Source organism: Aotus nancymaae, unplaced genomic scaffold (assembly GCF_030222135.1).
Source record: "Aotus nancymaae isolate 86718 unplaced genomic scaffold, 86718_ANA_hifiasm-v0.15.2.pri h1tg000028l, whole genome shotgun sequence".
NCBI classification, from domain to species: Eukaryota; Metazoa; Chordata; class Mammalia; order Primates; family Aotidae; genus Aotus; species Aotus nancymaae.
The window spans coordinates 26246406-26258681 of NW_026988441.1; the positions used below are offsets into that span (position 1 = coordinate 26246406).

The 12276-nt window shown below is 54.6% G+C and overlaps 2 protein-coding genes across 2 annotated transcripts in view; both read left to right on the forward strand.

Annotated features, from left to right (window-relative positions):
- Positions 1–8026, forward strand: part of SUGP1 (SURP and G-patch domain containing 1) — a 30104-nt gene extending 22078 nt beyond the window's left edge. Inside the window, exons 9-14 of the mRNA XM_012443556.2 lie at positions 4150–4256; positions 5039–5216; positions 5582–5688; positions 6480–6625; positions 7283–7412; positions 7680–8026. Of these exons, the coding sequence (XP_012298979.2) occupies positions 4150–4256; positions 5039–5216; positions 5582–5688; positions 6480–6625; positions 7283–7412; positions 7680–7706 (695 nt within the window). The 3' untranslated portion in view covers positions 7707–8026. The remainder of the gene's footprint in view (positions 1–4149; positions 4257–5038; positions 5217–5581; positions 5689–6479; positions 6626–7282; positions 7413–7679) is intronic.
- Positions 8027–11218: 3192 nt separating this feature from the next.
- LOC110567933 (cytochrome c oxidase subunit 7C, mitochondrial-like) lies at positions 11219–11410 on the forward strand. Its single transcript, XM_064380701.1, has one exon. The coding sequence runs from the start codon at positions 11219–11221 to the stop codon at positions 11408–11410; it is 192 nt and encodes a 63-aa protein (XP_064236771.1).
- The last annotated feature ends 866 nt before the right edge of the window (positions 11411–12276 follow it).

Consider the following 12276-nt stretch of genomic DNA (forward strand, 5'->3'; position numbering starts at 1 on the left):
CCCGGCTAATTTTTATATTTTTTGTGTCGATGTGGGATTCCACTATGTTGCCCAGGCTGGTCTCGAGCAGTGTTGCCACCTCGGCCTCCCAAAGTGCTGGGATTACAGGCATGAGCTACTGCACCCAGTCTGTTTCTGGATTCTTTAGGGTTTTTTACATTTAAATTTGTGTTATCTTCAAACAGAAATAGTTTTACAACTTCTTTTCCAACTTGGATACTTATTTCTTTTTCGGCATAATTCCTCTGTCTAGGACTTCCAGTACTGTGTTGAATGAAAATGGTGGAAGTATACATCCTTGTCTTGTTCCTGATCTTAGGGGAAAGCCTTCAGCCTTTTACCAGTCTGTGAAATGTATGACCTGTGGGTGTGATGTTAGCTGTGTATTTTTTATGTATGGACTTTATTGTGTTGAGGAAGTTTACTTCTTTTCCTTCTTTTTTTTTTTTTTTTTTGAGATGGAGTTTTGCTCTTGTCACCCAGGCTAGAGTGCAGTGGCACAATCTCGGCTCACCACGACCTCTGCCTCCCAGGTTCAAGCAGTTCTCTTGTGTCAGCCTCCCAAGTAGCTGGGATTACAGGCGTGTACCACCACGTCTGGCTAATTTTGTTTTTTTAGTAGAGATGGGGTTTCTCCATATTGGTCAGTCTGGTCTTGAACTCCTGACCTCAGGTGATCCTCCTGCCTAAGCCTCCCAAACTGCTGGGATTACTGAAGTGAGCCACCACACCTGGCTCTTTTGGTTTTTTTTGAGACAGAGTCTTGCTCTGATGCCCAGGCTGGAGTGGTGTGATCTCGGCTCACTGCAACCTCTGCCTTCTGGGTTCAAGCGATTCTCCTGCTTCAGCCACCCTTAGTACCTAGGACTACAGGTGCCTGCCACCACGCCTGGCCAATTTTTGTATTTTTGATAAAGACAGGGTTTCACCATGTTGGCCAGTCTGGTCTCAACTCCTGACTTCAGGTGATCCACCCGCTCCAGCCTCCCAAAGTGCTGGGATTACAGGTGTGAGCCACTGTGTCTGGCTGGAAGTTCACTTCTGTTCCTGTTTTATTGAGTGTTTTTATCATGAAAATGTTTTAGTTTCTGTTAGATGCTTTTTCTGAATCTATTAAAACAGGCTGGGTGCGGTGGCTCCCGCCTGTAATCCCAACACTTGGGGAGACTGAGATGGGCAGAGCATCTGAGGTCAGGAGTTCAAGACCAGCCTGGCCAACATGGTGAAACTCCGTCTCTACTGAAAAATTACAAAAATTATACGGGCATGATGGCACATGCCTGTAATCTCAGCTACTCAGGATGCTGAGGCAGGGCAGTCTCTTGAACCCAGGAGGCAGAGGCTCAAGTGAGCTGAGATTGTGTGACTGCACTTCAAGACCATGCCCAACTAATTTTTGTATTTTTAGTAGAGATGGGGTTTCACCGTGTTGACCAGGATGATCTTGAACTCCTGATCCCGCCCACCTCAGACTCCCAAAGTGCTGGGATTACAGGCGTGAGCCACCGCACCCGGCCATTAGTGGTACTTTTTGTGGGACCCATAGTGTTATTCAAGGTTTACTGTATTGCACTAAGCCCGAGAGATATCTCTTTACCGCAAAATGCAACTTACTGAAGGGATAGACAGCTCGTGCAGAGATGATTAGCATTGCCTGATGTTTCAAGAAGATATTCTCAACACTTGAGCTCACTACAATAGCAACAGGAGGTTACAAAATGATGACAGTAGCACAGTGTGCACTACAGCTAATGTTAGGCAGGTAAGATTTATTCTGGCATCTTTACGTTTGTTTACATTTCTCTTGTAAAATGCACTATTTACAGTCTGTGTGCATAAGTTTTGATAAAATTTAACTTTTTGCAATGTGTATATGGTTTTTTGAGGTTTTTTTTGAGATAGAGTGTCACTGTGTCACCTAGGCTGGAGTGCAGTGGCGCGATCTCGGTTCACTGCAACCTCCACCTCACGGGTTCAAACGATTCTCTTGCCTCAGCCTCCTGAGGAGCTGGGATTACAGGCACATGCCACCACACCTGGCTAATTTTTGTATTTTTAGTAGAGAAGGGGTTTTACCATGTTGGTCAGGGTGGTGTTGGACTCCTGACCTTGTGATCCGCCCACCTTAGCCTCCCAAAGAGCTGGGATTACAGGTGTGAGCCACCGCACCTGGCCTGCAATGTGTATATGTTTTATGGTGGTAAGTGATAAAACAGACTATCATCTACATATATCTTACACATTCATGACATACTTAACTTTTTCTCTATTTTTTTTCAATATATCTAGGTTATGTGGTTCATCTGACTTTTTTTGATTTGTTGCAAATCTCCAAAAATTTTTTCAATATATTCATTGAAAAAATCAACACATTAAGTAGACCTGTGTAGTTCAAACCCATGTAGTTCAAGGTCAACTGTAACATTAGTGTAGGTATGCAGTAGGTGGTGCCATCTAGGTTTGTGGAGGTACGGTCTATGATGCTCACACATTGGCAACAGCACCCAATGATGTATTTTCAGAATGGTCCCCTTCATGAAGTGATTCCTGACTGTATTTGTGTCTTTGAGTCTAAAGTGAGCCTTTTTTTTTAAAACATAAATAGAGACGGGGTCTTGCTATGTTGCCCAGGCTGGTCTCAAACTCCTGGGCTCAAGTCATCCCCCTGCCTGAGTTACTCTCATTCAGTGGCCAAGAGGTCCTCCGTGCTCCACACCAGGATACGGGGAACCCAGGGTGGATCCTGGCTCCAGCCCTGCCCAGGAGGTCCAGATGCCTCAGTCTTCCAAAGTACTGAGATTATAGGCGTGGGCCACCACATTGGGCCAGTACTTGGATTCTTTCTTGTCATAGAAAGTTCAGGAAGCCGGCAGCCTTCCCAGGTCAGGTAGCCTGCCTCTTGGACCTGCTTGTCCCACTCAGGGACAGCTGCTTGCTTGGTGCCTCCCTGGCCCCAAGGGCCTCAGAGATTCTAGGTCAAGGAAAAAAGCTACTAAATGAAGATTCTTGTGCTTAACAGGGCTGTAGCCAGCAACTCCAGCCAGGGTGTACGGTACCTAGGATTGGTTTGTCACTTAAGTGCCGCACCCTAGTGCTTAGATCCCAGCTCTGAGACACCCAGTGGATGAAGAAGCCGCCCTGTGGTCTAGTTGGACAGAGCAGGCTCCAAGGTCTTAGGCCCAGGTTCAAGTCCCACTGATCCGTGTCCTCAGGGAGCATGGCAGCCCTCACCCGCCTACTCATGTGGTAGAGTGGGCCTGAGGAAAGGGACTGTAGGCAATTGGGCAGACACTCAGACCTCAGCTCCTGCGTCTTCCCCCACAGAGCTCCCCCACATCTCTCAGTGCCCCATAAACTGAGGAAGGACCAAGAGTGCAAATGTGGGTCATTCTTAGCAGCAAAGCCCGAGAGCTGATGAGCTGGGAGGACCCAAGTCTTTTCCCTTCCCAGAGGGCACGCTGCACCCCTCTGCTCACTTCCCTGGGGAAGCACTGCGCCACCCAAGGGGTGGTAGTTTCTGCTGCCCAGGTGGGGCCGTCACAGCCTCTATGTGTCAGTGTTGCTGGTGCCTGCCAAGTTCCATAGCTGATGCCCGCCAAGTTCCACAGCTGATGCCAAATTAAACGTCAGCTGCTCTGAGGATGGTTGGCTGCCTCCCCTGAAGGATCTAAGGGCGCTGCACAGCTGAGTCTTATGCCAGACTCTGAATCTATGCGTGCTATACCAGGCGTCTGTTAGCAATGGGGCTGCCTTCTGAGAGCCCACTTGTGAGTACACCCACGCATGCCCACATGCCGCCTCAGCTCTTATGTCTCCAGCTCTGCAAATTCCTGCCCTATCACTCATTAACTGTGTGACCCTGGATTAGCTGTGTGACCCTGAGTGAGTCCCCAAACCTCTGATTCCTGGTATCCGCATCTGCAATGTGGTGGTGCATAGAGCCTGGCTGGAGAGGTCACAAGGACACAAGACACGGCCCTCACGTACCATGTGGCACTGACAGTCGTGACATGAGGGCCCCATGTGCTGCAGGCCCTGCCCTGGGTGCCTGGAGTGTCCTGAAGGTGTGAGACTCATAGCACACCCCAGTGTGAGAGCGAGATTGGGGTGTACCTGTCAGGCGCTGACTGCTCTGTCTTTGGTTTCCAGTTCAGGACCTCAAGGGGCTCGGCTATGAGAAAGGGAAGCCTGTGGGTCTAGTGGGTGTCACGGAGCTGTCAGACGCCCAGAAGAAGCAGCTGAAGGAGCAGCAGGAGGTAAGACTGTGGGGACAAGAGGACAGGGGCGTGGCTGGTGCCGATAGAGTGTTGTCTCCACCCCCAGATTCAGCGGTCACAGGGATTCACGTGCTTGCTGAGCTCCTGTGTTCGGTTGGAACCCGTGGCCAGCAGGGAGGCTCCTAGGCAGGCAGGTCCCCCTGCCGCAGTAGGTGACGTGCCACCCCCACTGCACCTGAGTGGCCTCTCAGGTTGCCTGGGAGACGCTGGCCCTTGGGGCGGCCCCTGTGGCCTGTGATGCCTGGCCTGAGCTCTGTAACTGCTTCCTGCCATGCTCTAGGCTTGTCCCATGGGATAGTCTCTGCTGATGTTCTCCGTCCGCAGTCCTCTGCCGTGTCTAGTGCAGGACTGCCCTGGTCAGCACCCTGAGAGACTTGAGGCCGCCCACTTGGAGTTGGGCAGTGTCGGTGTTGGCTTCACTGAGGAGCTGCAGGTGCCTGCCTGTCAGTTCCTGTGGCTGGCTCACTCCAACCCATCCTCCAGACCCTCAGCCCTGTCACATCACCTTCGACCCTCCCAGGGGTCAGGAGCCTGAGTTACCCTCATTTGGTGGCCAAGAGGTCCTCCACGCTCCACACCAGGATACGGGGAACCTAGGGTGGGTCCTGGCTCCAGCCCTGCCCAGGGGGTCCAGATGAGCCAGGGCCCGGTGGGAGGTGGGCCTGGTGGGAGGCTGACCCTCACAGAAGGTGGGGAGCAGGGGCGGGGCTCCGGCAGGCCAAAGCGCAGTGCCCTGGCTCACTGGTGAGTGTGCCCTGCAGATGCAGCAGATGTACGACATGATCATGCAGCACAAGCGGGCCATGCAGGACATGCAGCTGCTGTGGGAGAAGGCGGTGCAGCAGCACCAGCACGGCTACGACAGCGACGAGGAGGTGGACAGCGAGCTGGGCACCTGGGAGCACCAGCTGCGGCGCATGGAGATGGACAAGACCAGGGGTGCGCAGGGTGGCCGGGCGGGGCCCCCTCACCTGCCCCAGAAGGCTACCTGGAGGCGCCCCACTTGGTCTTGAGCCACCGCCCTGGTTCAGCCTCCAGCCTGCCTCCTGTGGCTGGGAGGCCTGGAGTGAGAGGCTCAATCTCTCTAGGGCCTAGTTTTCTCTGTGGTGAAAAAGGGTGGTCCTGACATTGTGGGGGTGGAGAACGGCACTGGGTTTACTGAATGCTGGGCGGGGCTGGGGTCAGGCCCAGCCACCTCCTTCCCTGGAGGCCCCAGGCTCCCACCAAGCCTCACACCTGTGCCCTGGGAGCCACTAGGCTTGTTCTCCTCCTCCTCCTCCTCACCTTTCTGCTTCTCTGAGCAGAATGGGCCGAGCAGTTGACAAAGATGGGCCGGGGCAAGCACTTCATCGGAGACTTCCTGCCTCCAGACGAGCTAGAGAAGTTTATGGAAACCTTCAAGGCCCTGAAGGTGAGCCAGGAGGAGCCCTGGGTCCAGCCTCTGCCATGTGCCAGCCCCTCCTAGCTGCCTCACCCTGCAGGCGCCCAAAGTGGCCTGGCTACCCTCTCCATCACAGCAGGAGCCAGGCCCTCTCCCTGCAGGAGGCATCTGTTAATGACAGGCACCGTCTGTGTAGGGAATTAGCAAACAACAGCTCAGCTGCTGCCTCAGAAACATTTCCTGGGGCTGCGAGGGAAATTCTGCTTCCAGTGGAGCCAATTAAGTGCAGTTTACAGGCAAAGTGTTTCTCCGGCAGAAGTCCCCACGGACTGGCCTCTCCAGAACCAGAGCTTAACATTTCTGCCTCTGCTGCTGTGGGGCTCCTGAGGGGGAGGGCTGGCACAACACGGCCCCTGTTATCTTTTTGAGGTTTTTTTTGTAAAACTGTTCAGGGCCTGATAACCTCATCAGCGAGGTGGTAACCTTGTCCATCTTTTATTAGTACCTTGTGCTACAAATTGCCCTCAGGACTGAACACAGGGCTTCTCTTTGCCCGTGAACCATTGCTTTATCTCAGGTGGATAAGGCCTGTGTAACTCATCCTCTTGCCCTTTTGACTTGGCCACCAGGGAGCTTGGTGCATAGTTTGGCATTAAGGCCCCGGGGACCCTGAGAAGCAGGAGAAGCTTGGGCTGTTCTCAAGGAGTCTGGAGGGAGGCAGATGGGCCTCTGGTCCATCGAAGCCAAAGGCAGAGGATTGGATTTTGGGGGCTACCACACCCCCAGCCCTGGTGGGTGACAGCTGCCTCCTCACCCCACAGGAGGGCCGCGAGCCTGACTACTCAGAGTACAAGGAATTCAAGCTGACCGTGGAGAACATCGGCTACCAGATGCTGATGAAGATGGGCTGGAAGGAGGGCGAGGGGCTGGGCTCGGAGGGCCAGGGCATCAAGAACCCGGTCAACAAGTGAGTGGCCCTGGGGGAGGGCGTGGCTCCCCTGCCACCTCCCTGCTCCACCCTTTATAGCATTGCTTTTCCCTTGTGGCAAAATGATCACAGCACCCCACTGCACACCCCTTGTCAGGCACAGGCCTGCAGTGCAGGAGGCCATACGGGCCGGGTCCTTCCCAGGGCTGCCTCCTGTCCCCCTTGTGAGTCTCCAGGCCAACTGAGGTGGGTGCGGGTACAGATGGGTCAGGCCCTCATGGGTCTGTGGACCCTGTCTGCCTTGTGAAGGCCTTTTTTGAATTCTCCATGACTGCAAAACCAGTCCCAGAGATGGGCAGGAGCTCTCCCAGGTATGACCCTGGCTCTGAGTACCCCCTTCGAGGCTGTCTTTGAGTAACCATCCTGCCATCCCAAGAGCTGTGACCACCTGCACTGTGGGCTCCTCCTCCCTGTGTAAGTCCCTGGGGCCTGGGAGCCCCTGGGCTCTCCCCTCCTTCACCATTCGGGTTCAGGCTTCTCTGCGCAGATACGGCCCAGCCCAGCCCTGCGCCCTCAGGAGGTGCTGCCGAGAGCCCAGCTATGCCCAGTCCCTCTGCCTGGAGTTCCAGCCCCAGACCCCTTCCCACTGGCACTGACCTGGCCCCCCGTTCACATCGCCTCATCTCCTCCCTGTAGGGGTACCACCACAGTGGACGGCGCCGGCTTCGGCATTGACCGGCCGGCCGAGCTCTCCAAGGAGGATGATGAGTATGAGGCCTTCCGCAAGAGGATGATGCTGGCCTACCGCTTCCGGCCTAACCCTCTGGTGCGCATCCCCAGCTGGGCCGCCTTTTCTCAGTCGGCAGGAGAGGGTGGTGGTGGGAACCGAAGGCTCCCTTCCTTCCTCAGCCCAGTCAGGCTGGGCTCACCAGTGAGCCCCCTACCACCCTCCTGCATTCGAACCCGCTCCATCCCCCAAGCCTGCCCTGCCACCTCAAGGGTGTGAGCTCAGCTGCCCCCAGAAGGTTCCTAGACAGGAGGAATGCTGACTTTAGCATTAACCTCCTTCTGTTATCTGTTTTGCCTTTCACAGAACAACCCCAGACGGCCTTACTACTGAGTGTTCTGGAAACATGTACTTTCTGAATGACCAACCGTCCCTGGACTGTGGAATGTTCCAGCCTGCATTTCTGCCCACCCCTCCCGTTGTCACGAGTGCCGTGCTGTGTAATAAAGTCCCAGTGCTCATCCGCCACAGCTGCCTGGTCCTGTTGCAGGAAGACCCTCCTGTCGCTTAGCAGCTGGGCCAGGTCGGTCACAGGTTGCAAGATGCTGTCTCAGGGCTCCTTCTTGGCCTCGGGAGTCTCTGTCCCCACTCCGCCTGGGTTGCACTGGAGGGGAGAAAAGCTGTTCTCAGCATAATAAAGCTGGAAGGCCGGGCGCAGTGTCTCACACCTGTAATTCCAGCATTTTGGGAGCCCTAAGAGGGTGGATCACCTGAGGTCAGGAGTTCTAGACCAGCCTAGCCAATGTGGTGAAACTTCGTCTCTACTAAAAATACAAAATTAGCCGGGCGCGGTGGCATGTGCCTGTAGTCCCAGCTACTCAGGAAGTGGAGGTGGGAGGATCGCTTGAGTCCAGGAGTTCTGGGCTGTAGTGTGCTATACCGATCGGGTGTCTGCACTAAGTTCAGCATCAATGTGGTAACCTGGGAGTGGGGGACCACCAGGTTGCCTAAGGAGGGGTGAAACTTAGTAGGTCAAAACTCCCGTGCTGCTCAGTAGTGGGATCCCACCTGTGAATAGCCACTGCACTCCAGACTGGGCAACAAAGTGAGACCCCATCTCAAGAAACAACAAAAAAGCAAAATTAGGTGAGTGTAGTGGTGCACACCTGTAGTTCAAGCTACTCAGGAGGCTGAGGTAGGAGAATCACTTGAACCTGGGAGGTGGAGCTTGCAGTGAGCCGAGATTGCACCACTGCACTCCAGCCTGGGTGACAGAGCAAGACTCCATCTCAAATAATAGAGTGGCCAGACACTGTGGTTCACGCCTATAATCCCAGCACTTTGGGAGGCCGAGGTGGGCGGGGCGGATCATGAGGTCAGGGGTTCAAGACCAGCCTGGCCAATATGGTGAAACCCCATCTCTACTGAAAAATACAAAATTTAGCAGGATGTGGTGGCGTGCACCTGTAGTCCCAGCCACTCAGGAGGTTGAGGCAGGAGAATCACTTGAACCTGGGAGGCAGGTTGCACTGAGCTGAGATTGTGCCACTGCACTCCAGCCTGGGCAACAGTGAGACTCTGTCTCACAAAATAAAGCTGGAGACCTGGCCACACCTGGGCTAAAGGAGTGTCGGGAACCTCCTAGCCTAGCACTGTCCTGCAAGGGAAAGGTTGGGGAGGGGTCTCCAGGCAGGGTCCCCGCCTTCCCTCAGACCTGTGGAGGCAAGTGGCTTCTGGGCACACCTGTGTGCTCTCCTCCCAGCAGGTGGCGCTGGCAGGGCCCGGCACAGGGCAAACCCACCACATGTGATGGCTATGGCCCTTCAGGTCCCACCAGTGTCATAGATACATGAGTCCCTGGGGCTTGTGTTGTTAGGGGACAGCCACATGGATGGATGTGCCATGCCAGCAAGTCAGGCAGCTCCTGGAAGAGCCAGAGGTTTTGAGGTAGGAGGGTATCCCAGGCCACAGTGAGTGCCAAGATCCCCACTCTGCCCCAGGGCCAGAGCCCTACATTTGTGTCAGAGTCACCCTGGGGATCTTAAGCTGCAGCTCCTGAGTCAGCAGGTTGGGGGGGGCCTGGGAATCTGCATTCCCACCTGCCCACACACACCCAGTGGGTGCTGCCCAGCCCCTGCAGGCACCAGGGGCTCCCTATTCACAGGCTTGGTATAGAGTTGGGCTCCCGGGCCAGCCTGCGTGCTCACAGCCATCAGCAAACACGGTGCCGACTGCGGGGACCAGGTGAACAAGATCTGCCCCAGTCAGCCAGGCTGCTGGGGACGAAGTCTGAGGCTGCTACCAAGAGGAACCAGGGAACCTAGATGGGGCAGCCTGCAGAGTATCTCACTGGGGTCTGCGACCAGGGAGGTGCCAGAGGCAGTGGCAGAGCCAAGGCTGGGGTGACATGCCACCCTTTCTCTGCTCCTGACTCTTGTGCATGAGACAGAGCAAGGGGTAACATTGGTGGGCTTGGCCTGGGTGCTCATGCATGGGGGCTGCCCAGAGGGCAGTGGGCCAGGACCCTGAGCACAGCAGGGTAGCTCTTTGCAGCCAGTGGTTCAGGAGACGGGGAATCCTAAGGCTTGGTCCCAGGCATTCAGCTGTCCAAGTCACTTCTCGAGTTCTCACCGAGTTCTCAGCGAGCTGGAGGCTCACTAGGCTCAGGACATGGACTTTACCCCCTGGCAAGGGATGAGGCCTCCAAATGCTGTGTGTGTGTGCAGGTGCGTCCTGGACACAGGGCAAGGCCCGGCCCCTAGACTGAGCTGGGCACAGACACCCTGGCCCTGCGTGGAGAAGATAGGGTGGGGGTGGCAGGCAGGGCTGCCTTGAGGAGGAGATGCTGGGACCCCCTTATAAGAAGGCTCATCTTGCAGACAGCAAGCCTGGGGGGTGTTGATCCTGCTAGAGTTGGGGAAGGTCAGTCCAGAGGAACCTGAACTTCACCCCATGGGCAATGGGCACCTGGGGAAGGAGGCTGAATCAGACCTGTGGCCAGAAGACCCTCTTGTGGCCCAGCTCAGACAGACCTGTGACCCAGTTGGCATCAGGCCAAGGGTCCACATGCAGAAGGGGTCAGGGGTAGAGGCAGGGGTTGAATCTGTGCCAACCCCAGACTGGGCTCCTGTGGGGCAGGAGTCAGATGGGCATGGTTCACCTTGCTGTCTGCAGCATCCACACATGGGCCAGAGGGTGAGGCTGGTTGGAGAGCATGACAAAGACAGATGGCTTCCTCCTAATTCTCCCCTCCAATACTGCAGCCCCCTCCAAGCTGTTCAGAACCTCCCACAGTCTCTTGCAGTTGCCTGGCTTCTTATCAGACCCCAGCCAAACCGACCTCCTTTCCGCTGCTTGGTTCCATTTTCCGAGACATTTTCCTCCCAGCCAGGAACAACGTTCACAAACTCTTCACCAAACTGGCTCCTCCCGATATTCTAACTTCAGCCCCCACCCTCTAGGACTCCTTCCTCCTACCCTCTCCCCACCATGAAGAATCCTCAACCCAGGACTATCCTGCAAAGGGACAGCTCCGGAATCAAAGCTTCACACTTAGCCCTCGAGGTGGCTCACGCCTGTAATCCCAGCTCTTTGAGAGGCTGAGGTGGGAGGATCTTTCGAGCCCAGGAGTTTTGAGACCAGCCTGGGCAACAAAGTAAGACCCCCATCTTTACAAAAAATAAAATAATTAGCTACGCATGGTGGTGCATACCTGTAGTCCCAGCTACTTGGGAGGTTGAGCTGGGAGGGTCGCTTGAGGCTAGGAGTTCAAGGCAGGCCACTACTACACTCCAGCCTGGGCAACTGAGACCTCCTCTCAAAAAACAAACAAATGGTCTTGGTGAGGTGCCGCTGTTTCTTCCGTGCTCGGTCTCTGCGCCTTCCACAGAGCTTCCAGCAACTCTATGTTGGGCCAGAGCATCCGGAGGTTCACAGCCTCTGCGATCTGTAGGTGCCACTATGAGGAGACTCCTGGGAAGAATTTGCCATTTTCAGTGGAAAACAAGTGGCGGTTACTAGCCATGATGTGTTTGTACTTTGGATCTGGATTTGCTGCACCCTTTTTTACAGTAAGACACCAACTGCTTAAAAAATAAGGGTGTTTCAGCTCATCCATTTAACAGATACGAAGAGCATTTTAAGAGGTGCAGTCTCTGGAAAATGGATCAAACTCAAACTCATCTGGCATACTAGATATGTGTGTAAATAAACTTATGACATGAAAACAAGCAAACAAAACTTCACACCTGCCTGGAAACGTGTTTTCATTTGCGGCCACTGTGTGAAAACTCAACTCTAAGCACACGGAAAGGCATTTTAGGCCAGGTGCGGTGGCTCACACCTGTAATCCCAGCACTTTGGGAGGCTGAGGCAGGTGGATTACCAGATCAGGAGTTTGAGAGACCAGCCTGACCGACATGGTGAAACCCCGTCTCTACTAAAAAATACAAAAATTAGCCGGGTGTGTTGGTCCGCACCTGTAATCCCAGCCACTCAGGAAGAGGCAGGAGAATCACTTGAACCCAGGAGGCGGAGGTTGCGGTGAACCAAGATCGCGCCATTGCACTCCAGCCTGGGTAACAAGAGCGAAACTCCGTCTCAAAAAAAAAAAAAAAAAAAAAGAGGGGAGGCCGAGGCGGGTGGATCACGAGGTCAAGAGATCGAGACCATCCTGGTCAACATGGTGAAACCCCGTCTCTACTAATACAAAAAATTAGCTGGGCATGGTGGCGCGTGCCTGTAATCCCAGCTACCCAGGAGGCTGAGGCAGGAGAATTGCCTGACCCCAGGAGGCGGAGGTTGCGGTGAGCCGAGATCGCGCCATTGCACTCCAGCCTGGGCAACGAGAGCGAAACTCCGTCTCAAAAAAAAAAAAAGGAAAAAGGCATTTTGCGCCCAAGAGCTGGAGGTTGTTCCATCAGCGCACACAGGCAATGCCCACTTGATCTTTGGGTGGGGGTGG

Coding starts and splice junctions, on each gene's coding strand:
- LOC110567933 (XM_064380701.1), top strand. CDS start 11,219: ATGTTGGGCCAGAGCATCCGGAGGTTCACAGCCTCTGCGATCTGTAGG.